The sequence below is a fragment of the Delphinus delphis genome, chromosome 6, assembly GCF_949987515.2.
Source record: "Delphinus delphis chromosome 6, mDelDel1.2, whole genome shotgun sequence".
Classification (NCBI taxonomy): Eukaryota; Metazoa; Chordata; class Mammalia; order Artiodactyla; family Delphinidae; genus Delphinus; species Delphinus delphis.
The window spans coordinates 113,255,314-113,282,495 of NC_082688.1; the positions used below are offsets into that span (position 1 = coordinate 113,255,314).

At 45.3% G+C, this 27,182-nt stretch overlaps 1 protein-coding gene across 1 annotated transcript in view; it reads right to left on the bottom strand.

The window, feature by feature from the left end:
• Positions 1 to 27,182, bottom strand: part of PALLD (palladin, cytoskeletal associated protein) — a 394,011-nt gene that overhangs the window by 209,203 nt on the left and 157,626 nt on the right. Inside the window, exons 3-7 of the mRNA XM_069540800.1 lie at positions 16,970 to 17,036; positions 9,634 to 9,739; positions 8,243 to 8,317; positions 4,001 to 4,142; positions 3,390 to 3,413 (exon numbers count right to left, since the gene is read on the bottom strand). Coding sequence (XP_069396901.1) covers positions 3,390 to 3,413; positions 4,001 to 4,142; positions 8,243 to 8,317; positions 9,634 to 9,739; positions 16,970 to 17,036 — 414 coding nt within the window. The remainder of the gene's footprint in view (positions 1 to 3,389; positions 3,414 to 4,000; positions 4,143 to 8,242; positions 8,318 to 9,633; positions 9,740 to 16,969; positions 17,037 to 27,182) is intronic.

A 27,182-nucleotide genomic window follows, 5' to 3' on the forward strand; every position in this document is an offset into this window, starting at 1 on the left:
TAAATGCTTCCAGATCGAACCAAAGGGAAAAGAAAAATAGGAAACTTCAGCGAACACAGCGAGGGCAGACTTTTTCATACGCTGCTAGGACGTGCAGTTTACGAGGAAGGCCTTCCGTCTCCCGCTCTTCTTGGCATGATTTTGCCACATTAAACCAAAAAGCATTTAAGAACATTCTAGAGGTCAGACTACCCCATGATGATGCTGAGGACTGGTTTCACTAAATAATTCATGATCAAAACTATATTCTAGGGCTTCCCTGGTGGTGCAATGGTTGGGAGTCCACCTGCCGATGCAGGGGACGCGGGTTCATGCCCCGGTCCGGGAAGACCCCACATGCCGCGGAGCGGCTGGGCCCGTGAGCCATGGCCGTTGAGCCTGCGCGTCCAGAGCCTGTGCTCCGCCATGGGAGGGGCCACAACAGTGAGAGGCCCGCGTACCGCAAAAAAAAAAAAACAACAACAACAAAAAAAAAACTATATTCTAGAAGCAAAACAGCAAACACGACTGAGACAGGCGTGTATGGGGTCTGAGGGGTGGTGGAGGGGCTGAAGGAGTTTCTCTCTTCCCTCCTCACCCAAATACTCCTTCTTAGTTGGTGTGTTGAGAGCTTTCAATTTTCAAACACACACATACTCAGAAACTAAACTATGCAGCTTCTTCCCAGTGTTTTAAATTTTCAGATGATGCTTAGTTTATGATTTTCCAACACAGATCACAGGAGACATTTAATAAGTCATATCACCTGTGTTGATGACACCGGATAAAACACGATGAAAGAAGAGTTGCATGAACTCAAACAGAATCCAAAATGCAAGACCAAAGCAGTCTTAATCCATTCCACCAGGAATGCCTTCAGAATTTTTGGCCCAAGATTTTAGTATTATTGTACATAAAGCATCAGAAGAGATAACCTACTCCATAGACTTGTTCACACAAACTTTCTTGTGGATAAAGGAGATATTTGGTTCCTACTTCTATATCTACCTATCTATCTATCCATCTATCCATTCATCTATCTATCTATCTATCTATCCATGTCTGCCTAGTCTATTTAAAACAGCAATGTAAAAGATAGGCCTTAACCCCCTATAGGATTTCCACATCAGGTCATGAAGGAGACTGAGTCTCAGAAGTCCCCTGTATCAGGGAACAGCACTGTGCAATTTTACACAAAGCCATGTCACAGCAAAACACGCAGTTGTGTTGTTTCCACAGTTTGAAAAGTGACCACAGTAACAGACATGGGGACCGTACAGGTGGGCGGTGGGGTCTGGGTGTATGTAACTCACAACAAGAAGGTATCCGATTAGCTTCTGCACAGCAAAGGAAACCGTAAACAAAACGAAAAGACAGCCCACGGAGTGGGAGAAAATATTTGCAAATGAAGCGAACGGCAAGGGATTAGTCTCCAAAATATACAAGCAGCTCATGCAGCTCAATAGAAAAAAAACCAAACAACCCGATCAAAACATGGGAGGAAGATCTAAATAGACCTTTCTCCAAAGATAACACACGGATGGCCAATACGCACATGAAAAGATGCTCAACATCACTAATCATTAGAGAAACGCAAATCAAAACCACAATGAGGTATCACCTCACACTGGTCAGAATGGCCAACATCAAAAACTCACAAACAATAAATTCTGGAGAGGGGGTGGAGAAAAGGGAACCCTCCTACATTATTGGTGGGAATGTAAGCTGGTACAGCCACTATGGAGAACAGTGTGGAGGTTCCTTAAAAAACTAAAAATAGAGCTACCATATGATCCAGCAATTCCAGTCATGGGCATATATCCAGAGAAAACCGTAATTCAAAAAGAGACATGGACCCCAACGTTCACTGCAGCACTATTCACAATAGCCAGGACATGGAAGCAACCTAACTGTCCATCGACAGAGGAATGGATAAAGAAGATGTGGTACCTATATACAATGGAATATAACTCACCCATAAAAAAGAACACAATAATGTCATTTGCAGCAACATGGATGGACCTAGAGATTGTCATACTGAGTGAAGTGTCAGAAAAAAACAAATATCATGTGATGTTACTTATATATGGAATCTAAAAACATGGTACAAATGAACTTATTTACAAAACAGAAGTAGAGTCACAGACAGAAAACAAACTTATGGTTACCAGGGGGTAAGGGGAGGGAAGGGATAAATTGGGAGATTGGGATCAACATATACACACTACTGTATATATATAATAGATAATAAGGCCCTACTGTACAGCACAGGGAACTCTACTCAATACTCTGTAATGACTTATATGGGAAAAGAACCTAAAAAAGAGTGGAGATATATATATGTGTATAACTGATTCACTTTGCTGTACACCTGAAACTACACAACACTGTAAATTAACTATATAATCCAATAAAAATTAATTAATTAATTTTAAAAAAGAAGGCATCAGATCAATTCCAGTTTCTCCCTCAGGATGACACTCAGCATCCCTTCTGCTCTGGACCCTAACAGGCTCACACTGTGCTTTCCAGGCCCCGGTGCGCGGGTGTGAGGGGCTCAGGACTGACCTCGGTCTCTCTGACCAGGAGCCACCTCGATCCCCGAGAAAGGCCAAGCCGGGTCTGGCTCCCAAGAGATGTGCAGCCGGGTCTGCGTGATGCTGAAGCAGAGACACACATTTTCCACCCTTTGGCAAGAAGGGAGTGAAACTGGTGACTTTGCTGATGTGAAAGATACTAAGAAAGTAGTCTTCGAGGTGGATGTACTGTGAAACACCCGGACAAAAATTTCTGCTTCTCTTATAAACATCGTTTTCGTCTATGAGGAGCCATAAAAAGACAAGAAGTGCAAGGCAGGAGGGGAGGACACGTGGGCTTCTGGACCACACGGCTCTGACGAGGCCCAGGGATGTGCAATTCCAGGGCAAGATGCCTTTCCTCCTGGTGTAGCATAGGAAGCGCTCATGGGTCAGGGCACATAAATGAGAGACGCCCGGTGGTCACTCCTCGGGCTGCTTTCCCGTGAGGTGCATTTCCAGGCTGGGGTCTAGCTGTTGGTGGCTTTTGGTCAGCAGAAATATGCCGCAGATCACTCTTTTCTCCTGGAATCTTAGCAGGATATTTTTTCATCCTGAGCTCAGTTTGCTTTCTGAGTATAACAGACTACAGTTTTAAAAGCCTTCAGTCACTGAGCCTGACCTTCTTGTCTGAATGGAACTTCATGTTTCCCTAATAAAGAACCTGATGTAAAACGCAGCGTGCAGACCCCACGATAAAGAAGATATTGTCTGTAAGGGGGTTTCACATTTCCAGGGAACTGCAAAAACACTGTTCTGCTTATGGCTTCAAAACGGAAACAAAGAGCTATTGAAACCAAAGAGATACATTCCCAAAAAGAAAAAGCTTCTTACCAGGTTCAGCTGTGGATCGAGGTTCTGTTTCCCACATGAGAAAAAAAGAAATCAAAACAGAGCATTAGACTGGGCTTCCGTTCATACTAAACCTACCCATCTTTTTCTGTGACCTTGTCTACGACATGTCTGCAGAAATGGTGAAGACAAACTCCATCAGGGCGGCTTTAACGTGCTGCACCCTGCACGTCTTCCACACTAGGAGAACAGAAATCTATGCATCTCACACTACAGTATATAAAATAGGTAATCAACAAGGACCTACTGTATGGCACAGGAAACTCTACTCAATATTCTGTAATATTCTACATGGGAAAAGACTCTGAAAAAGAATGACTATATGTATACATATAACTGAATCACCTTGCTGTACACCTGAAACTAACACAAAACTGTAAATCAACTATCTTCCAATATAAAGTAAAAATTAAATTAAATATTAAAACAAATAAAACGCAAAGAAAGGAAGGAAGGAAGGAAGGAAGGGAGGGAGAGAGGGAAGAAGGAAGAAATCCATGCATCTCAGTGACTAAGCCCTTCCCGGTTCTCCTGGAGCCGGACAAGAGGGCTTGGTCAGACCTGGGGGTGGTGGGACAGGCCCCTCTCCTTACTTTTCTGTAGGATCCGGAAGTCTGGAGAGTCCTGGATTTCACTGCCTTGTCGGAACCACTGGACCTGCAGCGGGGGCGCGCCTCGGACCCGGCACTCCAGCACAGCTGCCTGTCCCTTGGAGGCTGAGATGCTTTGCAGCTCCTGAAATGCAAGGATCCGTGCACGTCAGGCCTTGGTGTGGTCTCACCCAGCTTCACAACAAGAGCAACACTTCCCAACCTTAGAGAAGCAAACGCAGGCTTTGCATCATAAAATCAGGTCAGGGGGAACACCTTTAACTGCATGTAATGAAGTGAGTAAGGCTTCCCATGGGGCCGGCAGAAACGCTGGGCCCACCCTGCAAAGGTACGGCTCTAGTATTCATGGAATTTTACGGTAACGGGTACCTTTATCTACACTGAAGAGTGAGCTGGTGGAACGCAAACGTCTTTAAAGAATCGCACTCCATCTGAGTGTAGATTTCTGAGAGACCCAGACAGGAAGGCAGGGAGACCCCACTTGTCTCCCAAGCTCTGAGCTTGTCGCGGGGCGCCACCTCTGCCCGCCAGCTTCCTGGGTCCGCTTTACCAGGATGAGGGTTGGCATTTTCTCATTTGGAGATTCTGAGTGAAATAAGAAGACAGGAGCACTTCCCCCGCCTGACCTTCCTTGCCTCTTCCCCTGCTGTCACCCTGGTGCCACCTACTCCAACTCCAGCCCAATGAATGTTTACAACCCAACAGACCAGAAATGCGTTTGGCTTCACAGATGCAAAGACGTGAAGCTTGTAAACTGGCTATTAAATACCAAAGGAATAACTGGCCCCTTCCAGGTGTCAGCACTCTGCCCTTCCCCTCTGCAATTGCTTAGCCACGGGCCCACTGAAACTTTCTGGCTATCTACCCTTCTGACTACAGAGTATTGCATCTGATAAAGGACACGAAGAACTCTTAGAAGATGTCAAATATGATCAAGTAATTCACCTATGCAGAGACCCAAAGCAAACAAATTCACACCAGGAAGTGGTTTTTTTTTTTCTTCTATTTCTGTTTTTGCTTTTTACATTTTTCTGAAGAGCCAGCCAATGGTGTGCTGGGAACAACAGACCCTGCAGCAACTGGCCTGCAGTGTGTGTGCCCCGGCCCCGTGGGAATCCTCAAAGTCCATGATGCGGGCAGGACCATAAAAGTCTACTGCGAAGTCTGGGAAGGCATTTCATGAGAATTTTGGTGGCTAAGGTCTTTTTTTTTGTTTTTTTTTTAATGGAAAGGTGAAGATTATTACCTACTTCTGAGTGCATTCTCACTCCACCCTTATTTTTAACTGTAGGAAAATCTCTGGTTTTAAATTGACTTTCACTTTCTGATCGGTCAAGAAAGCGCTAATTTAGCAGATCAGCAGGGAAGATATGGCCCACGGGGTCCAGCTTGTGTGGACGGATGAATCAACGCCCCCGGCTTGTCCAGGAAGTGTTCACAGCACGTTACAGATGCTGCACAAATATTCTTCATGTGTGAGCCTTCAGACACCACAGGGGGACTCTGTTTGCTCCTAGGATTATGCATTTAGTTCAAACACTGGAAAATCACATAGGTGGTAAATGGGAAGGTGCTGAAGACTTTATACAGTCAAACCTCTGCAGTTAGCCCAGGGGTGCCACCTGGCCCCTCCCGGAGTGAGCTTCTTCTCTTGACAGAAGCCACCGTAAACACGGTTCGCTCGTAGGAACCACAGTGAGGACCCCAAGGGAGGCCAAGCGTCACCTTCAGAGGCTGACCTTGGCAGTCAGGGTTGTCCACTCGGCAGACTCTGGGACCCCTGGGTGTTTCAGGGTCCGCAGAAGAGCATCTCTCGTCGTCAGGTCCACCTGGTACTGAGATTCCTTGGAGGGTCCACCGCTCTGGGGAGAAACGCCACACGGGGCAGGCCGCTCTCCTGGCCCCATGTGTGTCCCTGTGACTCACAGCCCCACTGTCCCCGCCAGCTCCGCGGCTCCGGCTCAGCCCCGGGGAACCTTTCCCAGCGATGTGGGAGAGCACGGATGGAGGCGCCAGTGGACCTGCAAAGCCCAGGCCACCCCCTGTCACCACCATCCCCTCCGGAGCCAGAGCCTAGGCCCCCAAAGGACAGTGCAGAGCAGGGAGAGGCGCCGCCCACAGGGAAAGGGCGCAGGTGCCAGTGAGGAAGAAGAAGACCATGCAGAACGGGTGGACATCCACTGTCCAGACCCAGGACATGGAGCTGCAGGCACGGGGACACGGCCCTGAGCTCCGGCCACTCAACAGTTTGCGACTTAAAAACTCAAGCTTTGTAAAAATGCTGAATTCTGGTTTGCTTTTCTTTCTATTAAGCTCAGAGAACGCTTCCTGGTTTTCTCTGGGGAAGGGGGGACACTGCTGCTGGAACCTCTGTCTCAGGAGCTGGACTGCACTGCAGGGGAAAGGAACAGAGTGTGTGCCTGGGACTGAGGGTCTCTCATGGCCCTGGAAGAATTCCGCAGTCCTGAGGGAGGAACGGAAACTCTCGGGGCCTCTCACCTCCCTGGTGCCACCAGGACACGCTTGATCACGGGGCCCTGGCTCCAAAATCAACTGTGTCCCCAGCAATAGTGTGGCAGGTAACACAGATTTCCTGGCCAGTTTCATGAAGCTGCTTGAGAAAAACTCTTAAACTACAGGTAAATGTGCCGCGCCCACCCCTCCGTAAACAACTCCTGCTCTAAGCACCAAAGGATGGACGACCTCGTGGGCTGTTACACCGACACGGTTGTTGGCTGGTTTGACATGCCTTGTTTTCTTTTTGGGTATTTTATCCTGGGAGGCGACTTCAATGTTGCTGTCAACAATTATCATTTGTTGCATCCTCCGGTCAATACCCTGTTTATGAAAAGGTCTTTAAGCAAGCTGGATGCAGGCTGGCTTAGGAAAGAGACATCATTCCCTACATGAAGACTATTCACATGCTCTTCTTGGCTCCTTGCAGATTTACAGCTTTTAGATGATGGGTTTATAGAAACTGCTTTCACATCTGTCTTTAGTTACTTGGAATTGATTTTTGTGAAAAGTTTGAGGTCGGGGCCCACCTCTGCTGAAGAACCCACCCTGCCCAGTGACCGTGGGTTCCTGGGGTGTCTTGTGGGCGCTCTCTGAGCCTTGTTCGTCCGTTTGTCCAGCCTTGAGCCAGCACTGCTCTCCTGATGCTCTGGCCTTGGGAAGTCTTGACATCTCAGATCCCTAACACCATTTCCTCCTGCTTGTGCAGGAGGGCCCTGGCTGCTCTGAGCCGCTTTTTCTTCCACAAAATATCTAGAATCAAACGGCCAAGTTCAACATCAAACACAAATAAAAATAAGGAACCTGTTGGAATTTGAGCTAGATTTGCATTGAATTTAGAGACTGGTCTAGGGTCATGACTTCTGACAGTGTACTGGTGCACAGGCATGGTGCACCTCTCCCTTGACTTGTGCCTTTTAAAATGTCTTTCAAATAAAAAAAAAATGACACAATGAACTTATATACAAAACAGAAACAGACCCACAGACATAGAAAACTTATGATTACCAAAGGGGAAAGGAGGGGGGATAAATTAGGAGTTTGGGATTGACATGAACACACTACAATGTGTAAGAGATAGACAAGGACCTACTATATGACACAGTGAACTACACTTAATACTTCGTAATAACTTATAAGGGAAAAGAATCTGAAAAAAAGTCTATGTATAACAGAATCACTTTGCTGTACACCTAAAACTAACACAACACTGTAAATCAACTACACTCCAATAAAAAAATAAAGTTTATAACTTTCTCAAAAAGTGGAGTAGGAAACAGAGAAGAAATACTACACGGGACCATTTCTGAGCTGAACTGTTGACCAACGAAATGCACGTCATCAGCTTGGCAACACAAAACACCAACTTGGACAAACTGAAAATTAGTCAGTTTTTTAAAAAAATGTCTATAAAACTTGCCGGTTCTCCCAGTTCCCTACACAGCATTTTGTGTTGTTTCTTGTACTGTTTCCCAGTCTATTCTGAGCTCTGTCAGGTCCAACGTGAGCAGGGCCACCTCTCTCAGACCCTTTACAAATTACGGTCACACAGCAGCTGCGCAACAAATATCTACTCAGCCCAAAGGTAACCATGAAAAGAGCCTGCTCATCCACTCGCTGTAATTTTTAAACACTGCTCCACGAAGCCACAGGGGAATGGAACCTAAGGCCCAGAGCAGACCCACTGAATGAGACGCACAGATGTCAGACCTTGGTGAAAACAGGCGGGAAGCAGGCGGCTGTGGGTCCATCTGGCCGGCAGAGGCACGAGGTGGGGCTGGGAGCCTGAAAAGCAGAGGCACGTGGGTCAAACTTGGAACATACGAACGGCTGAAAAGATAGGCTCTATGACCTGGCGTTACCGGGACGGTGCCCAAGAGGGACCCGTGTGGGTGACAGCACGGCCGCTGACAGGGCTTAGCATTCATTACATACTTACCAATACTTAAATATCAAACACTAAAAGGAGTCCACTGCCTTAATCACAACTATTTCTGTAAAGTCCACTCTGGGTTAGGGGTTTAAAGGAAATATCTACTATACGTGCCATCGCTGAGTAACTTCTACTGGTTGGGTCTTTTCCAGTTTATGATCTCAGATGTGTTTTCTTCACTGGCTGTGTACGCTACACATCACACAGTGAGTCACATACTAGAATTTCTAAAATACCCATGGGTGCCCGGTAGCCGGAGGGCACACTGATGTTCCTTAGACACACTCAGGAGGTAGGAATGAGTTCACATTTCAAAAGGGTTGGGTTTGAAGATACTCGTCACAGCACAAAGTATCACAGTTGATTCAGAAACATCTAGATTTTAATCTTTTACATTAAAAAAACCTTCATGTTTGTGTTTTGCAAAGTAAACTTACCACAATGACTTTCCAGTCATTTCTACTGCTTTTCTTTCTTGGATAAAGCAGTCTTACAATGAAATAAAAAAGCAGGATAAAACTGCATGGTGAAGGGAAGGAATGCGAATTTTTTTCTGTATTATCTGCTTAGCTCTTAGAGGACGGGAAAACTTTTGTCGGCAGATGGACTTTTCTAGTCTTCTACTTTGTTTTAAAGGAGCTAATGAATTTGGCCACACAGAAGATGGCTCATACGGGGAGAATCCAACAGTACTAGCTAAAACAGATGCCATTTTATCAGAGTATTGCCTGCTAGAAAGAGAAATTCCCAAAGGAAATGCAGATATTGATTTATTGGTGGCATGTCTTTTTTTTTTTTTTTTTTTTTTTTTGCGGTACGCAGGCCTCCCACCGCTGCGGCCTCTCCCATTGCGGAGCACAGGCTCTGGACACGCAGGCTCAGCGGCCATGGCTCACAGGCCCAGCCGCTCTGTGGCATGTGGGATCTTCCCGGACCAGGGCAGGGACCCGTGTTCCCTGAATCGGCAGGCGGACTCTCAACCACTGCGCCACCAGGGAAGCCCTGTGGCATGTCTTTGATTAGAGATTATTTTTAGTGCCTTAAAAGGAAGAACTTTATTTACGATTTTCTTATCTCCCAGTTCTGTGTCCACTTAGAAAATATTTCAAGGGAGTACTACTTATATTCTTCAGTGAGTTTGACTCCCTGTAGGCTGTGGAACACTTACCTGTTGAACAGGGACAGACAGTGGCTGAATCACGGCTGTGGTCACCCCTGTCTTTGGAGATGATGATCCTATCGTCAAGGAAACGGAAGTTGTTTTCTTCTGAGCCCTGGAAGATAAGGGGCCAAGGGTTCACTCAGAATTTTTTAAGCAGGAAGTATTCTTTGAAACATGTCCACAGAATAGCCCAGTTTCTTTATGTCTACTCAACCCGCTTCAACTCTAAGTGCTTCCGACATCAGGACCCACGACCTACGGTTAGAACAGCGGTGGTCAGTATAGGCACAGATGGCCCTAGACATTAGTAAAATAAACACACAGAAAAAGGAAAAATAGCGCATGTAACTAAGTATCTCAGCTCTTACCAGACAGCTGAAATTACTGAACTGGAAATCCTAAGAGAAAAGAAAATACTTGGAAAAAGGTCAGTCTCTAACACTAAGCAGATACGTAAAACGTGAGGGTTGGGGGTGCTATATTTAATGCAGAGTTCTCATGGTCTATTTTCAGTCTGGCAGCTGTTCTTTGCTCTGGCTTCTCACTGTGTAAAGTCAAGAGTATCTGGGAAGTTTTGCTTTGGTGCATAAAACTTAGACGTGCTTCTGGCCCAGTTTTGCTAAGTCACGGGCTGTGTAATCTCAAGCGACTCAGGTCACTTCACTAAACCTGAGATAGCTGACTGGATGCACAGGTGGCACAGTATGTGATCTTATTAAGGTCCCTTTAACATGAATGTTCAGTGACTACTGGATGTTAAATGGCTGCAATTGTTATGTATATACTAGCAAATCAATGAAGTGTATTACCACGATCTCGATGTCCATGGAGTTTTCTACAAAATTTCGGTAGATTTTACTTTATTTTTTATTTTTAAAAAACATCTTTATTGGAGTATAACTGCTTTACAATGGTGTGTTAGTTTCTGCTGTATAACAAAGTGAATCAGCTATACGTATACATATATCCCTATAACTCCTCCCTCTTGCGTCTCCCTCCCACCCTCCCTATCCCACCCCTCTAGGTGGTCACAAAGCGCCGAGCTGATCTCCCTGTGCTATGCGGCTGCTTCCCACTAGCTATCTATTTTACATTTGGCGGTCTGTAAGTCCATGAGACTCTCTCACTTTGTCCCAGCTTACCCTTCCCCCTCCCCGTGTCCTCAAGTCCATTCTCTACGTCTGCGTCTTTATTCCCGTCCTGCCCCTAGATCCTTCAAAACCTTTTTTTTTTTTTAGATTCCATATATATATGTTAGCATTCGGTATTTATTTTTCTCTTTCTGACTTACTTCACTGTGCATGACAGTCTCTAGGTCCATCCACCTCACTATAAATAACTCAATTTCGTTTCTTTTTATGGCTGAGTAATATTCCACTGTATATACGTGACACATCTTCTTTATCTATTCATCCGTCGCTTCCATGTCCTGGCTATTGTAAATAGAGCTGCAGTGAACACTGTGGTACATGACTCTTTGAATTATGGTTTTCTCAGGGCATATGACCAGTAGTGGGATTGCTGGGTGGTATGGCAGTTCTAATTTTAGTTTTTTGGTTTTTGTTGCAGTACGCGGGCCTCTCACTGTTGTGGCCTCTCCCGTTGCGGAGCACAGGCTCCGGACGCGCAGGCTCAGCAGCCATGGCTCACAGGCCCAGCCGCTCCGCAGCACGTGGGATCCTCCCAGCCCGGGGCACGAACCCACGTCCCCTGCATTGGCAGGCAGACCCTCAACCACTGCGCCACCAGGGAAGCCCTAATTTTAGTTTTCTAAGGAACCTCCATACTGTTCTCCATAGTGGCTGTATCAATTTACATTCCCACCAACAGTGCAAGAGGGTTCCCTTTTCTCCACATCCTCTCCAGCATTTATTGTTTGTAGATATTTTGATGATGGCCATTCTGACCAGTGTGAGATGATACCTCATTGTAGTTTTGATTTGCATTTCTCTAATGATTAGTGATGTTGAGCATTCTTTCATGTGTTTGTTGGCAGTCTGTATATCTTCTTTGGAGAAATGTCTATTTAGGTCGTCTGCCCATTTTTGGATTGGGTTGTTTGTTTTTTTGATACTGAGCTGCATGAGTTGCTTGTATGTTTTGGAGATTAATCCTTTGTCAGTTGCTTCATTTGCAAATATTTTCTCCCATTCTGAGGGTTGTCTTTTCGTCTTGTTTATGGTTTCCTTTGCTGTGCAAAAGCTTTGAAGTTTCATTAGGTCCCATTTGTTTATTTTTGTTTTTATTTCCATTTCTCTAGGAGGTGGTCCAAAAAGGATCTTGCTGTGATTGATGCCATAGAGTGTTCTGCCTATGTTTTCCTCTAAGAGTTTTATAGTGTCTGGCCTTACATTTAGGTCTTTAATCCATTTTGAGTGTATTTTTGTGTATGGTGTTAGGGAGTGTTCTAATTTCATTCTTTTATATGTAGCTGTCCAGTTTTCCCAGCACCACTTATTGAAGAGACTGTCTTTTCTCCATTGTACATTCTTGCCTCCTTTACCAAAAATAAGATGACCATATGTGCATGGGTTCATCTCTGGGCTTTCTATCCTGTTCCATTCATCTATATTTCTCTTTCTGTGCCAGTACCATACTGTCTTGATTACTGTAGCTTTGTAGTAGAGTCTGAAGTCAGGGAGCCTGATTCCTCCAACTCCGTTTTTCTTTCTCAAGATTGGTTTGGCTATTCAGACTCTTTTTTGTTTCCATACAAATTGTGAAATTTTTTGTTCTAGTTCTGTGAAAAATGCCATTGGTAGTTTGACAGGGATTGCAATGAACCTATGGATTGCTTTGGGTAGTATAGTCATTTTCACGATGTTGATTCTTCCAATCCAAGAACATGGAATATCTCTCCAACTGTTTGTAACATCTTTAATTTCTTTCATCGGTGTCTTATAGTTTTCTGCATAAGGTCTTTTGCCTCCTTAGGTAGGTTTATTCCTAGGTATTTTATTCTTTTTGTTGCAATGGTAAATGGGAATGTTTCCTTAATTGCTCTTTCAGATTTTTCATCATTAGTGTATAGGAATGCAAGAGATTTCTGTGCATTAATTTTGTATCCTGTTACTTTACCAAATTCATTGATTAGCTCTAGTAGTTTCCTGGTAGCATCTTTAGAATTCTCTATGTATAGTATCATGTCATCTGCAAAGAGTGACAGTTTTACTTCTTCTTTTCTGATTTGGATTCCTTTTATTTCTTTTTCTTCTCTGATTGCCGTGGCTAAAAATTCCAAGACTATATTCAATAATAGTGGTGAGAGTGGACAACCTTGTCTGGTTCCTGATCTTAGAGGAAATGGTTTCAGTTTTTCACCACTGAGAACGATTTTGGCTGTTGGTTTGTCATATATGGCCTTTATTATGTTGAGGAAAGTTCCCTCTATGCCTACTTTCTGGAGGGTTTTTATCATAAATAGGTGTTGAATTTTGTCGAAAGCTTTTTCTGCATCTATTGAGATGATCATATGGATTTTCTCCTTCAATTTGTTAATATGATTTCTCACACTGATTGATTTGCATATATTGAAGAATCCTTGCACTCCTGGGATAAAACCCACTTGATCATGGTATATGATCCTTTTAATGTGCTGTTGGATTCCGTTTGCTAGTATTTTGTTGAGAATTTTTGCATCTATGTTCATCAGTGATATTGGCCTGTAGTTTTCTTTCTTTGTGGCATCTTTGCCTGGTTTTGGTATTAGGGTGATGGTGGCCTCGTAGAATGAGTTGGGGAGTGTTCCTCTCTCTGCTATATTTTGGAAGTTTGAGAAGGATAGGTATTAGCTCTTCTCTAAATGTTTGACAGAATTTGCTTGTGAAGCCATCTGGTCCTGGGCTTTTGTTTGTTGGAAGATTTTTAATTACAGTCTCAATTTCAGTGCTTGTGATTGGTCTGTTTAAATTTTCTATTTCTTCCTGGTTCAGTCTCTGAAGGTTGTGCTTTTCTAAGAATTTGTCCATTTCTTCCAGCTTGTCCATTTTATTGGCATATAGTTGCTTGTAGTAATCTCTCATGATCCTTTGTATTTCTGCAGTGTCAGTTGTTACTTCTCCTTTTTCATTTCTAATTCTATTGATTTTTTTCCTTTTTCTTGATGAGTCTGGCTAATGGTTTATCAATTTTGTTTATCTTCTCAAACAACCAGCTTTTAGTTTTATGGACCTTTGCTATTGTTTCCTTCATTTCTTTTTCATTTATTTCTGATCTGATCTTTATGATTTAGTTCCTTCTGCTAACTTTGGGGGGTTTTTTATTCTTCTTTCTCTAATTGCTTTAGGGGTAAGGTTAGGTTGTTTGAGATGTTTCTTGTTTCTTGAGGTAGGATTGTATTGCTATAAACTTCCCTCTTAGAACTGCTTTTGCTGTATCCCATAGGTTGTGGGTCATCATGTTCTAATTGTCATTTGTTTCTAGGTATTTTTTGATTTCCTCTTTGATTTCTTCAGTGATCTCTTGGTTATTCAGTAGTATATTGTTTAGTCTCCATGTGTTTGTAGTTTTTACAGATTTTTTCCTGTAATTGATATCTAGTCTCATAGTGTTGTGGTCAGAAAAATACTTGATACGATTTCAGTTTTCTTAAATTCACCAAGGCTTGATGTGTGACCCAAGATATGATCTATCCTGGAGAATGTCCTGTGAGCACTTGAGAAGAAAGTGTATTCTGGTTTTTTTGGATGGAATTCCTATAAATATTAAGTCTGTCCTGTTTAATGTATCATTTAAAGCTGTGTTTCCTTATTTATTTTCACTATGGATGATCTGTCCATTGGTGAAAGTGGGGTGTTTAAGTCCCCTACTATGATTGTGTTACTGTCAACTTCCCCTTTTAGGGTTGTTAGCATTTGCCTTATGTTTTGAGGTGCTCCTATGCTGGTGCGTAAATATTTACAATTGTTATATCTTCTTCTTGGATTGATCCCTTGATCATTATGTAATGTCCTTCTTTCTCTCTTCTAATAGTCTTTATTTTAAAGTCTATTCTGTCTGGTATGAGAATTGCTACTCCAGCTTTCTTTTGATTTCCATTTGCATGGAATATCTTTTTCCATCCCCTCACTTTCAGTCTGTATGTGTCCCTAGGTCTGAAGTGGGTCTCTTGTAGAGAGCATATATGTGGGTCTTGTTTTCGTATCCATTCAGCCAGTTTATGTCTTTTGAGTGGAGCATTTAATCCATTTACATTTAAGGTAATTACTCATATGTATGATCCTATTACCATTTTTTTTAATTGTTGTGGGTTTGTTTTTGTAGGTCTTTTCCTTCTCTTGTGTTTCCTGCCTAGAGAACTTCCTTTAGCATTTGTTGTAAAGTTGGTTTGGTGGTGCTGAATTCTCTTAGCTTTTGCTTGTCTGTAAAAGGTTTAATTTCTCTGTCAAATCTGAATGAGATCCTTGCCGGATAGAGTAATCTTGGTTGTAGGTTTTTCCCTTTCATCACCTTAAATATGTCTTGCCACTCCCTTCTGCTTGCAGAGTTCTTGCTGAAAGATCAGCTGTTAATCTTATGGGGATTCCCTTGTATGTTATTTGTTGTTTTTCCCTTGCTGCTTTTAATATTTTTTCTTTCTATTTAATTTTTGATAGTTTGATTAATATGTGTCTTGGTGTGTTTCTCCTTGGATTTATCCTGTATGGGACTCTCTGTGCTTCCTGGACTTGACTCTTTCTTTTCCCATATTAGGGAAGTTTTCAACTATAATCTCTTCATATATTTTCTCAGTCCCTTTCTTTTTCTCTTCTTCTCCTGGGACCCCTATAATTCAAATGTTGGTGCATTTAATGTTGTCCCAGAGGTCTCCAAGACTGTCCTCAATTCTTTTCATTCTTTTCCCTTTATTCTGCTCTGCAGTTGTTATTTCCACTAATTTATCTTCCAGGTCACTTAACCGTCCTTCTGCCTCAGTTATTCTGCTATTGATTCCTTCCAGAAAATTTTTAATTTCATTCATTGTGTTGTTCATCATTGTTTGTTTGCTCTTTAGTTCTTCTAGGTCCTTGTTAAACGTTTCTTGTGTTTCCTCCATTCTATTTCCAAGATTTTGAATCATCTTTACTATCATTACTCTGAATTTTTTTTCAGGTAGACTGCCTATTTCCTCGTCATTTTTTTGGTCTGGTGGGTTTTTACCTTGCTCCTTCATTGGCTGTCTGCTTCTCTGTCTTCTCATTTTGCTTAACTTCCTGTGTTTGGGGTCTGCTTTACGCAGGTTGCAGGTTCGTAGTTCCTGTTGTTTTTGGTGTCTGCTCCCAGTGGCTAAGGTTGGGTCAGTAGGTTGTGTAGGTTTCCTTGTGGAGGGGACTGGTGCCTGTGTTCTGGTGGATGAGGCTGGATCTTGTGTTTCTGGTGGGCAGGACTGCATCCAGTGGTGTGTTTTGGGGTGTCTGTGACCTTGTTATGATTTTAAGCAGCCTCTCTTCTAATGGGTGGGGTTGTGTTCCTGTCTTGCTACTTGTTTGGCATAGGGTGTCCAGAACTGTAGCTTGCTGGTCTTTGATGGAGCTGGGTCTTAGCGTTGAGATGGAGATCTCTAGGAAAGCTTTCGCTGTTTGATATTACGTGGAGCCAGGAGGTCTCTGGTGGACCAATGTCCTGAACTCGGCTCTCCCACCTCAGAGGCTCAGGCCTGACACAGGGTCGGGGCACCAAGACACTGTCAGCCACACGGCAAAATTCACAACTGCTTGGATTCACAACTGCAGAATAAAGTCCTTTAAATCTGAGGGCCCAACCCAGATGCCAGCTCTCTGGTGGTGGATCCTGGACATTGGTATTCTTCATGCCTCCTCAGATCTTCTGCAGCAAACAGCAGGCAGGACGAACGCGGTGGCAGTCTTTGCTCCCAGGGAGGATGGGAACAATTTTACTTTATTTTTGCAAAATGATTAAGATACTAACATTGTATATCTTCGTAGGAAAAACTCAATTTTGAGATTTTCATGACAAGATCTAACTAGAAATAGACTTCATCCCAATGGAAGCCCATTTCTGGCCTAATTAGATATGTTCTAATGTGTACGGATAACTTGGTTGACATTTACGTTTTAGTAATGATTTAAGTGATTTTCCCTCAACACAAGTGTCCCTTTCATACATTTATAACCTGTTAGTTGTCACTGAAACTAACATGGTGGACAGTTAGACTCTGACACATCGATGATGAAACGCGGATTTCAAAGCTCTAATTCGTAAGTTAAAAACTGTGTTCTAGGTTCAAGCATTTGGTTCTTGATTGACATCAGCTGACCTCCTCAGAGCACAACACAAGTGGCGTCACAGAGCACAACTCTGTTGACAGCCTTTGCTTATAATTGATGGAATTGTAGGTACTTACTGTGGCATGGCTCCAGGTTTTGATTTGAACGCTAAACTTTCACTGTCAGAATCTGTTGAACTGGCACCTGAGTGGAAAAAAAAAAAAAGATGTAAGTAGTACCTATAATAGCTTCCAAAGGTAATGCTCTCCACTCAGACAATAATGTACAGACAGTAATGTAATAATGTAATGTAGTCTTATTTTGAAATAGAGAATGGTTCAGACCATTTCTACTCAGACTGTTTTTTCAGATAATCATGTAAAAACAGAACCACCAAGAAAAGCTTTCTTCAAAGCAGTATGGGTTTAGTGTCAGATTTATTACCAGTTTCATTTTTGTCCCTTTGGCCGTCATAACCACGATTTTAAATGGCTTCTCAACTATGAAATAAATGCATGTGTGTCTGTGTGTAGAACATCCATAGTTTTAAACTTCAACTCCTTCTCAGAAGATTACATGGTGTGGATCATCAATACCTTCATTTCTCATTAATTAGGAGATGCTTTCTGACTCTGATATGGCTTCATTCTTGAATAGGAGGGTTTCTAATTTTGGATCATTCCTTCCCAAATTCATCTGCTTCGTTATTGTGTTTAGATTATGGGTCACCTTGCTGGATTTTTAGGCCAAAATGCAAACTGTCCTTACATTTTAATGCTCATGTATTTTGTGACAAGAGATTTTAGGTAATACTTAAAATAACTGGGATGGTTCGAAGTACATTCTTTTTTTTAAATTTATTTTTGGCTGTGTTGGGTCTTCATTGCTGTGCGCAGGCTTTCTCTAGTTGTAGCGAGCGGGGGCTACTCTTCGTTGTGGTGTGTGGGCTTCTCATCGCAGTAGCTTCTCTTGTTGCGGAGCACAGGCTCTAGGTGTGCGGACTCAGTAGTTGTGGCTAACGGGCTTAGTTGCTCCACGGCATGTGGGATCTTCCTGGACCAGGGCTCGAACCCATGTCCCCTGCATTGGCAGGTGGATTCTTAACCACTGCACCGCCAGGGAAGCCCCAGAAGTACATACTTGATACTTCTTTTATGAGACATACTTAACTCGAGTTATTTAAATTATCTATTTAAAATATCTTAATGTAAAGTAATACACGCTTATAGAAAAGTAACCAAGTAGCACAGAATTGCGTGATGTAATACTGAAGACCAGTAGGTCCCTTCCCTGGTGCCATTCTGCACACGCTAACAGTCTGGCTTGTATTTTTCAGATAAATTGAATGTATTAACAAACATACAGTGGCCTCCCCTTATTGAAGGGAGATAACATTCCAAGACCTCCACACCACTGATAACACCAAATCCTGTTAGTACTCTTTTTCCTAAATATACACACCTAAGGTAAAGTTTCATTTGTAATTTAGGCACAGTAAGAGTTTAACGACAATAACTAATGATAAAATAGAATATAACAATTATGATTATAAAAATGATAATAAAGTTATATGAATGTGGTCTCTCTCAAAACATCTTATTGTACAAATTTGATGCCTTTTCTATCTTAACTAAGCACTTATGTATGCACTGTGGCTGTAACATTTAGAGTTTGAGGCACGACAGCAAAACGAACATGGATTTCTTTTTCCTTCTTCACAACCTGTCAGACAAAAGATTTGTTCTTACCGTATATCTTAGCAACCTTAGCATACTTTTTTTTTCTTTTCTTTCCTTATTAACTTTCACCTTTCACTTGAAGCACTGCACGGCTTCTCTGGCACGTCCAAACTACCAGTATCACTCCTCTGGTGCTTTGGGGCCATTTTTAGTATCAATAAAATCAGGGTGAGTGAACACGAGCGCTGGGACAGTCAGCATGACAACCTAGGTGACTAACAGGCAGCACACGCTGAACACAGGGATGACTCAAATCCTGGAGGTCGAAGCTGAGGCAAGCGATTTCATCACACTGCTCAGATGGCAGAATTGAAAACTGACCATTTATTTCTGGAATTTTCCATAAAATATTTCTGGATCACAGTTGACCGTGGTAACTGAAACTACGGAAAGTGAAACCTCCGATGAGGGGGGATGGCTGTATACTTGTGCATGTATTTGTACAAATGCAATCACACTACATGTGCTTTTTTGTTGTTTTTTAACATCTTTATTGGAGTATAATTGCTTTACATTGTTGTGTTAGTTGCTGCTGTATCCTTGTGCTCTTTGTAGTTGGTTCTATTTGCCTGTTGATACATTAAGAATGTACACGTTTACCTAATTCTCTTGGCAAGAGTGCCTCGTGCTCCCTCCCGTGACTGTTCTCTACCATGGCTTTCCTGCTATTACTGATGGTAAAAGCCCTGCTTAGGTGACTGCAGGGTGTTTGTGGTCCTTCCTATTTATTTCTACAGCAATCCCCAGTCCTGGACCATCACGACACACAGACCACCCTGTCCTCCCAAATCCCTCTCTCAAATTTGTCTTCATCTATGTCAGGTTAATTTTCCTATAACACACCTTTCCTGTTTGAAACAAAATAATAAACTTAGATGACCCATGAGTTCTGCTCAGTAAATTAAAAGCCTGCTATTTCCACTAGTCTCGTGCACACCCGGCTGTGTAACGAGGATGCTGGAGTGAAGAGTACACCCCTCCCTGCCCTTGGGGAGCTTCCATTCTATGCGGACACAGACGCAGACAAATAAACGCAGGACGTGGTGGTTAGTGAAATGGGACGGCATAAAGCTGGGGGTCCGGGGAGGGATGGGAATGCAGGGTGCAAGGGAGCCTCTGCCAACAGGGGCTCCGGATAAAGATCAGAGGAGCAGAGAGCTCCCCCTCCTGGCCTCTCCCCACGTCTGAACCTTTAATTACATCATCTGCTCTCGTGGGAAGTGCCTACAGGGTCCCTCCTTGATTTCTGTCCTTTCCGAGTGGCCCAGACATGTTCTGTGCTGCCTCTTCGGAGCTGCTCAGCCACTCAGGACATCACACCTCTGAGGACTGGACTGAGGTGTGGCCAGGAAGGGCACACCCATTCTGAGTAGAGCCACGTGCCTGGCCATCGGCTGGGTCGGCGTTTGGTCATCACGATGATGAGCCTCCCTAAGAGGGGAAGCTGCGTCCAACTACAGACCAGAGACCCGAGGAACCAGGGAGGGGAAGGGGCTGCGTGAGGCCACGGGACTGCACGGCAGTGGCACAGGGTCTGAACTTGAGGCCCCGGCTCCCCCAGACCACGCGTCCCCGCCCCCAGCCGCCGTCTCCGGTGCTCAGGGCAGGCTGGTGATTCTGCTGGGATGAGTGACAGGGGGTGAGCTAGGGGACGAGCAAGCAGCTGCGGGTTTGGGGGGGGTGGGGGGAGGCCAGGGACACAGGGTGGGTTTTCACACCGGCCAGCGCGGCTGGACTTGGTGTCTGGGCACGAGCGTGGTTGAGGGGCAAACTACCTGTGCAGGAGGAACTAGGGAAACCGAGCAAGACAAACAGCAAAGCAGCAAAACCAGGTGACAGACAAGGAGAAACGCTGGCACTCCAGCAGGCTGGGGTCAGCAGGTCACCGTGGCCCGAGGGCGGGCAGCCCCCCAGACCCCGGAGAGCCCTCGGGAGCAGGCAGGCCCCAAGGACGGCACCAGAGACACTCAGTGGCCAGAAGCCGGGGAGAGGAATAGCTATTTTTCATCTGATTCCCAATGTTTAGATCACTGGAAAAATCCCCTCTGATGACTAAAAAGCCATTATTGCTTTCGCTCTCTGTTGAGGCTTTTTCCTCACTGACTTGCTGGGAAACAAGGACCAGAGAGGTTCACGTCCACTGGATAAGGATGCGCTTGCTGGTTTTTGCACACCTGACCGAGCCTGCTGGCATCTCAATGTCACCTCCCACCTGGGGTGGGGACAGAGCTGCTCTGCAGGCCCCTTTCCCCCAGGGCGATCCCCCCTCACTCCCCTTCTGTTCCCACCCCTCAGTCCCCAGCTCTGCACCTACAGGGCAGGGGAGAACACCCCCGGCTCAGGGGGACATTCATCCGTGTCTGTTTCTCAAATACCAGCTAAAAGGGGCAGGGCCCCAGCATTTGTGGTCACCCCCTGCCCGTCTGCTCATCAACTGTTCACCTGCCTACAGGTCACCTGTGTCTGCACTGTTCTCCACGCAGTGGGGAATCAATGCTGGTGGTCCCTGAGCTGCTCTAGTGATGGAGAGCAGGCGGGAAAGTCACAACCATGAGCCTCCCATCTTGCCTCTAAAAGGTGCTCCCTCACCATTTTAAAACTTACCCCGTGTAATACTTCCTTGTAGAAAAAGACCCAGAAAAGGCACAATAGCAAAAATTAAAGAAAAAAATCATTCGGAATACCACCACCCAGACACGTTGGAGCGTATCCTGCTGAAGTTTACCCCTGTGCACACGTATAATAAACATAATATGACGTAATACTGTTCAATTTCTGTTTTTTCCCCACTCAATACATTGTGAAGTGCCTTTCCACGTTAATAAACGTGCTTTATAGTTTTCTAATGGCTGCTTCAAATACATTTGTGGCTATTTACCAGAATTTGTTTCATTCTACTATCAACAGATATATTTATTTCCATGTTAAACGTCTCCCCAGAAAGGTGTGTAAAATACAGATACAGTCGGCTCTCCATATCCACGGGTTCTGCATCTGTGGATTCAACCGACCACAGGTCAAAAAATATATACACATAAAAGTCCAGAAAGTTCCCCAAAGCAAACTTGCCTCTGCTGCCCACCAGCAGCTATTTACATAGCATTACATTAGGTATTATAAGTAATGTAGAGATGATTTAAAGTTTATGTAGGTTACATGCTAATACTCCACCGTTTTAGATAAGGGACTTGAGCATCCTTGGATTTTGGTATCCCTGGGGGGTCCTGAAACCAATCCCCTTGCGGATACTGAGGGACGACTGTATGTCAAAATGCCCATTTCCCCCATATTCATGGAAACACCATGTTTTAATTATTTTTGTCAATCTAATATCTACCTTAGCAATATAGAAAAGGCTATATTTCTGAGTGCAAGCAAACTGAATACAGCTTCAAATTCAGAAAATAGGAAGTCTTCCTAAAAGCAGGTATTAACCATTAAAAAAAACTATCTATTTATCTTTATTTATATTTACATTTTAAGTCCCTGAGTGACTTTAGTGAATGCAGCCATGGAGTTAGTTCATCGTTTGGTCCATGTTTGTTTTTCAAAATTAAGGCGTAAATACACTCTGCTCCCCACTCCCACTACTCATTTTCCCCCTCTCCTTTCTCAGTTGCTATAATTACCAGAAACAACCATTTGCTGTCTCAGATAAGAGTAATTGAAGCAATGCCAATGATTTAAAAATTTATAAATGATGAATGACTATAAAAGCATTAAAATGAGTTTTAAAGAACTGCAATGACAGGCACAGATGTTCGTGACGGATTAAATTAAATTTAAAAAATATATACCAAAGAGTATGTAGAATATAATAAACACATTTAGATAAAAGATTGAACAATAAAAATTTTTAAGAGTGGTGGACACAGGGTGGTGGGATTACACATGACTTTTATATCTTTATTTCCATGTTTTAGATTTTTTAAAATGAAAATGTGCTATTTCTATAACAGCAACAATAGCTCACACTGTGTGTCGGTCCCCCTCTAGGTGATTAACTCACTCATTTCTTACGAGAACATCAATTTCTCCAGGCAGAGATGGAGAAACTGAAGCAAAGAGCCATCCAGTCGCTGTTCTGGGTCTTGGAGCTGGGCTGGCCAGAAAATACCAGGAAGGATATTTAAAAATGAATACTGTGGAGAATGCGCAAAGCTGAGCTTAGACTCCATCAGCTTCTCACAGCAAGTCTTCCAGATCCAGCAGAAGGAACCTTTCGCTCAGATCGGCTTTGTCCTGCTGCAGCCACAGGGACCGTTCCTTGTATAACATTTCCACACACTTTGAAATGTCACTTAAAAGGGGCACACGTCTTATCTGATTGTGACAAGCTTGGAGAACCTACAAATAAACATCACACAAGGTCTGCCGGCGTGCGCCACGCTCAGAATTCCTGCCCTTCCCCACCGTCTTTATGCCGTCCCCTCCACCCCCATCCAGCTCAACTCCCCGACCACGGGGTCAGGGCTGGGTGTAACCCAGCTTCCTCATCGCACACTTGGGAACCCCCCTCCTGCCCCCTTCGGTGCTCCCTGAGCTGTAAAGATCTGTGCCGTCCACGACAGGGTCAGGAGGGGCGGCAGGGATGCAAACGTGGGATGTCCACGTTTAGTTCACGTGTCTGTGCTCACCTGTCCCATTTCTACCGTGCAACTGTTGAGAGCAGCTCTTCGCCACCTGCACACTGTGGGCGGAGGCCGTTTCCTTCTCTTTTTCCAGGAACTGGCTCCCTGGCACCTCACACTCCCCCCACCCCCCTGCAGGATCCGCGTTTTCTCGCTTGGACCGTTTTCATCAGCATGGAAATACACTCTAGAAATCCTGCTACGAAAACCCACAGGCAAACAGGCTCACAAAGCATCCTGACCCGGCGCTCCCGTCCAGATACCGGCCCCTGGCTCTGCCGGTGCTTGGGCAGAACCTCCCTGGCGCCCCCAACGCGTTCCCGTGCGTCCTTCCGGGTCCCGCAGACGCGCGGCGTTCGGTCCCTCCAGGCTCTCCGAGCCCCTCTTACTAACATCCCCCACAGCAACCACACCTGCCCCTCCTGTCCTCAGCGCTGGCCTCCGGCAGCGGGGGGCCCAAGCTGCACGGCCCTCCCCTCTCAAACACCGACCCGCCCCCCCAGCCTCCCTGCCCACAGGGCCCTCCTCTCACGCTCCTACGCCGGCACCTCCTCCCGGAGCATCTTCGCGTGGGAAGGGTCGCCCAGGCTCAGACGCGGTCCCGCCTATTCCCGTGTCTTCGGTTACCATCTACATCCTGAAGCTCCAAGTGCACGTCCTCGCCCTGGGCACTCACTGCACCCGCATGGCCACCTGCCCACACCTGTGTCCACTCGGCCGTCCAAATGCGGCTGTGCAAACGGATCACCTACGTCCCTCTGCGCCCCAGCCCACTCCTCGCCCCCCCCCCCACAGACGCCCAACGGTGGAGCCGAAATCCACGGGGTCTGCTCGTTCCCATGGCCCCTCAGCCCATACCTAACCCGCCATGTGGCTTTGCAGTCTGCCTGCCTCTGCCCCCGTCTACACGGCGTGCTCCTGCAGCCCTGCCAGCTCCGTCCGGTCCTGCCACGGCACGCTTCTCACCAGGCTCCCGATTACAAGCCAAACTTCAGTTTAAAAATGGAAATCAGATAATCTGACTTTTCAGTTTAAACGCTCCGCAAGTGGCGATTTTCAGTAGAATAAAGGCCGGCCGGCTAACAGTGACCACAAGGCACCACGACCCGTGTGAGCTGCCTGCCGCCCAGCTGCCACCCTCTGCACTCCTGGGCACACCCGCCCCTCCTGCCAAGCCTCGCCCCTACTTCTGTCTGCAGCACTTGCCCCATCGGCCTCCGCATCGCTTCCTCTCAGAGTCCAGACTGAGGTCGGATGTCACCTCCTCAGGGAGGCCCTCCTCCCCCTACCCTCACCCACCTTTCTTCTCTTCCCAGCACCTGCTGGCTGGGGCTGGGGTTATTTATGAGGGGGGCCCGTCCCTCCTTTCCTGGAGTGTCGGCGCAGCGAGGACCGAGGCCTGCCTGTCCTGCCAAGTGTCCCCACCCAGTGCCTGGCCCACCGCCTGCCTTCCAGGGGACCTTCAGTGAACACGTGACCAATGACCAAAAGCTCAGTGGTGTCCTGAGATGTTCCAGGCACACATCCCAGGCCTGTTACTGGATGCAGATGACGACCCTGCTGCCCCAAGACCCAAGGTTCACCTGCATTTTCCCCTGTGGCTATTCAGACTTAAGAGGTCACACTGACTGGGTTTAGTCCTTGAAGCTCAGGGGAGTGTGAGTGTGTGTGTGAGGTCTGGGGCCCTACAAGTCTCCCTAAGCTGCCGTTTCCTCAGCCACAGAATGGGGTGATTCTTGTAAGGATTAAATGAGATAATCCAGGTGAAAACGAAGACCAGGGCTCGGTTCCTAGTTAAAACTAGGAGATAAAAGTTAGTTCCTGGTTTTGGGTTTTTTGTTTGTTTGTTTGTTTTTTAATTTATTTTTGGCTGCCTTGGGTCTTTGTTGCTGCACGCGGGCTTTCTCTAGTTGCAGCGAGCGGGGGCTACTCTTCGTTGCCGTGCCAGGCTTCTCATTGCAGTGACTTCTCTTGTTACGGAGCACGGGCTCTAGACGCATGGGCTTCAGGAGTTGTGGCACGTGGGCTGAGCAGTTGTGGCTCTCGGGCTCTAGAGTGCAGGCTCAGTAGTTGTGGCTCACGGGCTCTAGAGTGCAGGCTCAGTAGTTGTGGCTCACGGGCTCTAGAGTGCAGGCTCAGTAGTTGTGGCTCACGGGCTCTAGAGCGCAGGCTCAGTAGTTGTGGCATGCAGGCTCAGAAGTTGTGGCTCTTGGGCTCTAGAGCGCAGGCCCAGTAGTTGTGGCACGCGGGCTCAGAAGTTGTGGCTCTCGGGCTCTAGAGTGCAGGCTCAGTAGTTGTGGCACACGGGCTCTAGAGCGCAGGCCCAGTAGTTGTGGCACGCGGGCTCAGAAGTTGTGGCTCTCGGGCTCTAGAGTGCAGGCCTAGTAGTTGTGGCTCACGGGCTCTTGAGCGCAGACTCAGTAGTTGTGGTGCACGGGCTTAGATGCTCTGCGGCATGTGGGATCTTCCCAGACCAGGGCTCGAACCTGTGTCCCCTGCATTGGCAGGCGGATTCTTAACCACTGCACCACCAGGGAAGCCCCTTAGTTACTGTTCTTAAACTGAAATTTCCTCGTTATCATTCTAAAAGTTGCTGCACAAGGCAGTGAAATTTAGACAGTTTCCAACTAGTAGGTTGTTAAACTTTTAGGGAAGGTTTCCTCAAGGTTTTTAAATCTATAGAAAACTTCCTACCCTCTGGTACCCACCTCCACCCGCATACTGCACGCTGACATAGCAACAGCAATGTGGTTTAGGGACAACAGAGATACTCCTAAGTCTAATTTAGTGCTGCAGTAAGGAAAACATAAACACTTCTTCCTTTCAGTCATGATAGGAGCCTAAGAATTTATGTAAAATTCTCTTCCATTTCACGTAATTGTTCTTAGGGATAAAAATACACCAAAATCAGGCTTTAAAAAAGTTATCACCCATATTTCATGGGGACGATGAGCCAGTTTCCTAACGCACTTTCCAGGAGGCTTAGGAGGCTCATGCTTAAGGGCTCTTTATTCCGGCTCTGCCCAGACCCCTCCTCTCCTCAGCACAAAGATCTGAAGCCAGACCCGCAGCTGGGGGGCTGTCTAAGCCAATGCAGGGTCCTCAGGTGCAAAAAGGGACACTAGGAACACCCGCCACCTCTGTGGAGCCCTGGGCATGGACCACGCGTGGCAGGTAGAACTGGGGGTGCTTTTCCCACATTAAGTAGTTCATGCAGAGACCCCAAAGGCAGGAGAGGACTGCACTGCAGGGGCTTTCTACGTGGCAGAGCTCAATTTAATGAAATAAAGTTAAAGGCCATGGCATGCATGTTTTGGACCTCCAGAGTCAGATCCTGAAGTGGTTTCCAAGGCAGAGAAATAGTTCCTCTTATTCTATGAAAGTTAGTGTGTCTTATATACCTTGCAGTTAATCTTTTAAGTTCATTTGTATCCTTATAACACTTTAGATATCTGTTATATCACTTATAACATCACTTACTTTATATTCGTTTTTAAAAAATGTGTCCATCTGGGCTGTTAGATTGGGAACTCCTTGATAGCAGTGCCCATCCCCATCATATCTGCACCACACTGTCTGGCACAGAGCAAGGCCTTAATAAACGTGGCTGGATCGCGTTGGTAAACTAGTACGTAAAACTGACGTGATTTAATGTCTGTAGTACAGAAGCAATCCACACTGAAGTACCCATTTCTAGCAATCTTGAAAGCATTTAATTTTAAGCAGCTCTAGTTGAACTTGGTTTTGAAAGACAAATCTGACCATCATTAGCAAATGGGTTTTGTTTTTTTTTTTTTAATGGAAGTTTAACTTTCCTCCTCTGTATTCTAAAATGCTTCAAGAAGTTTGCTCCACAGTCAGCCCATGACTGATACTCACTGCTCGCTTATTAAATGCTAAAAATCTTTTTGCCATTCTTTTCCTGTTCATTTAGCACTTTGAGATACTTGTGACATAGCGAATAGGATATGGGCCCTGGA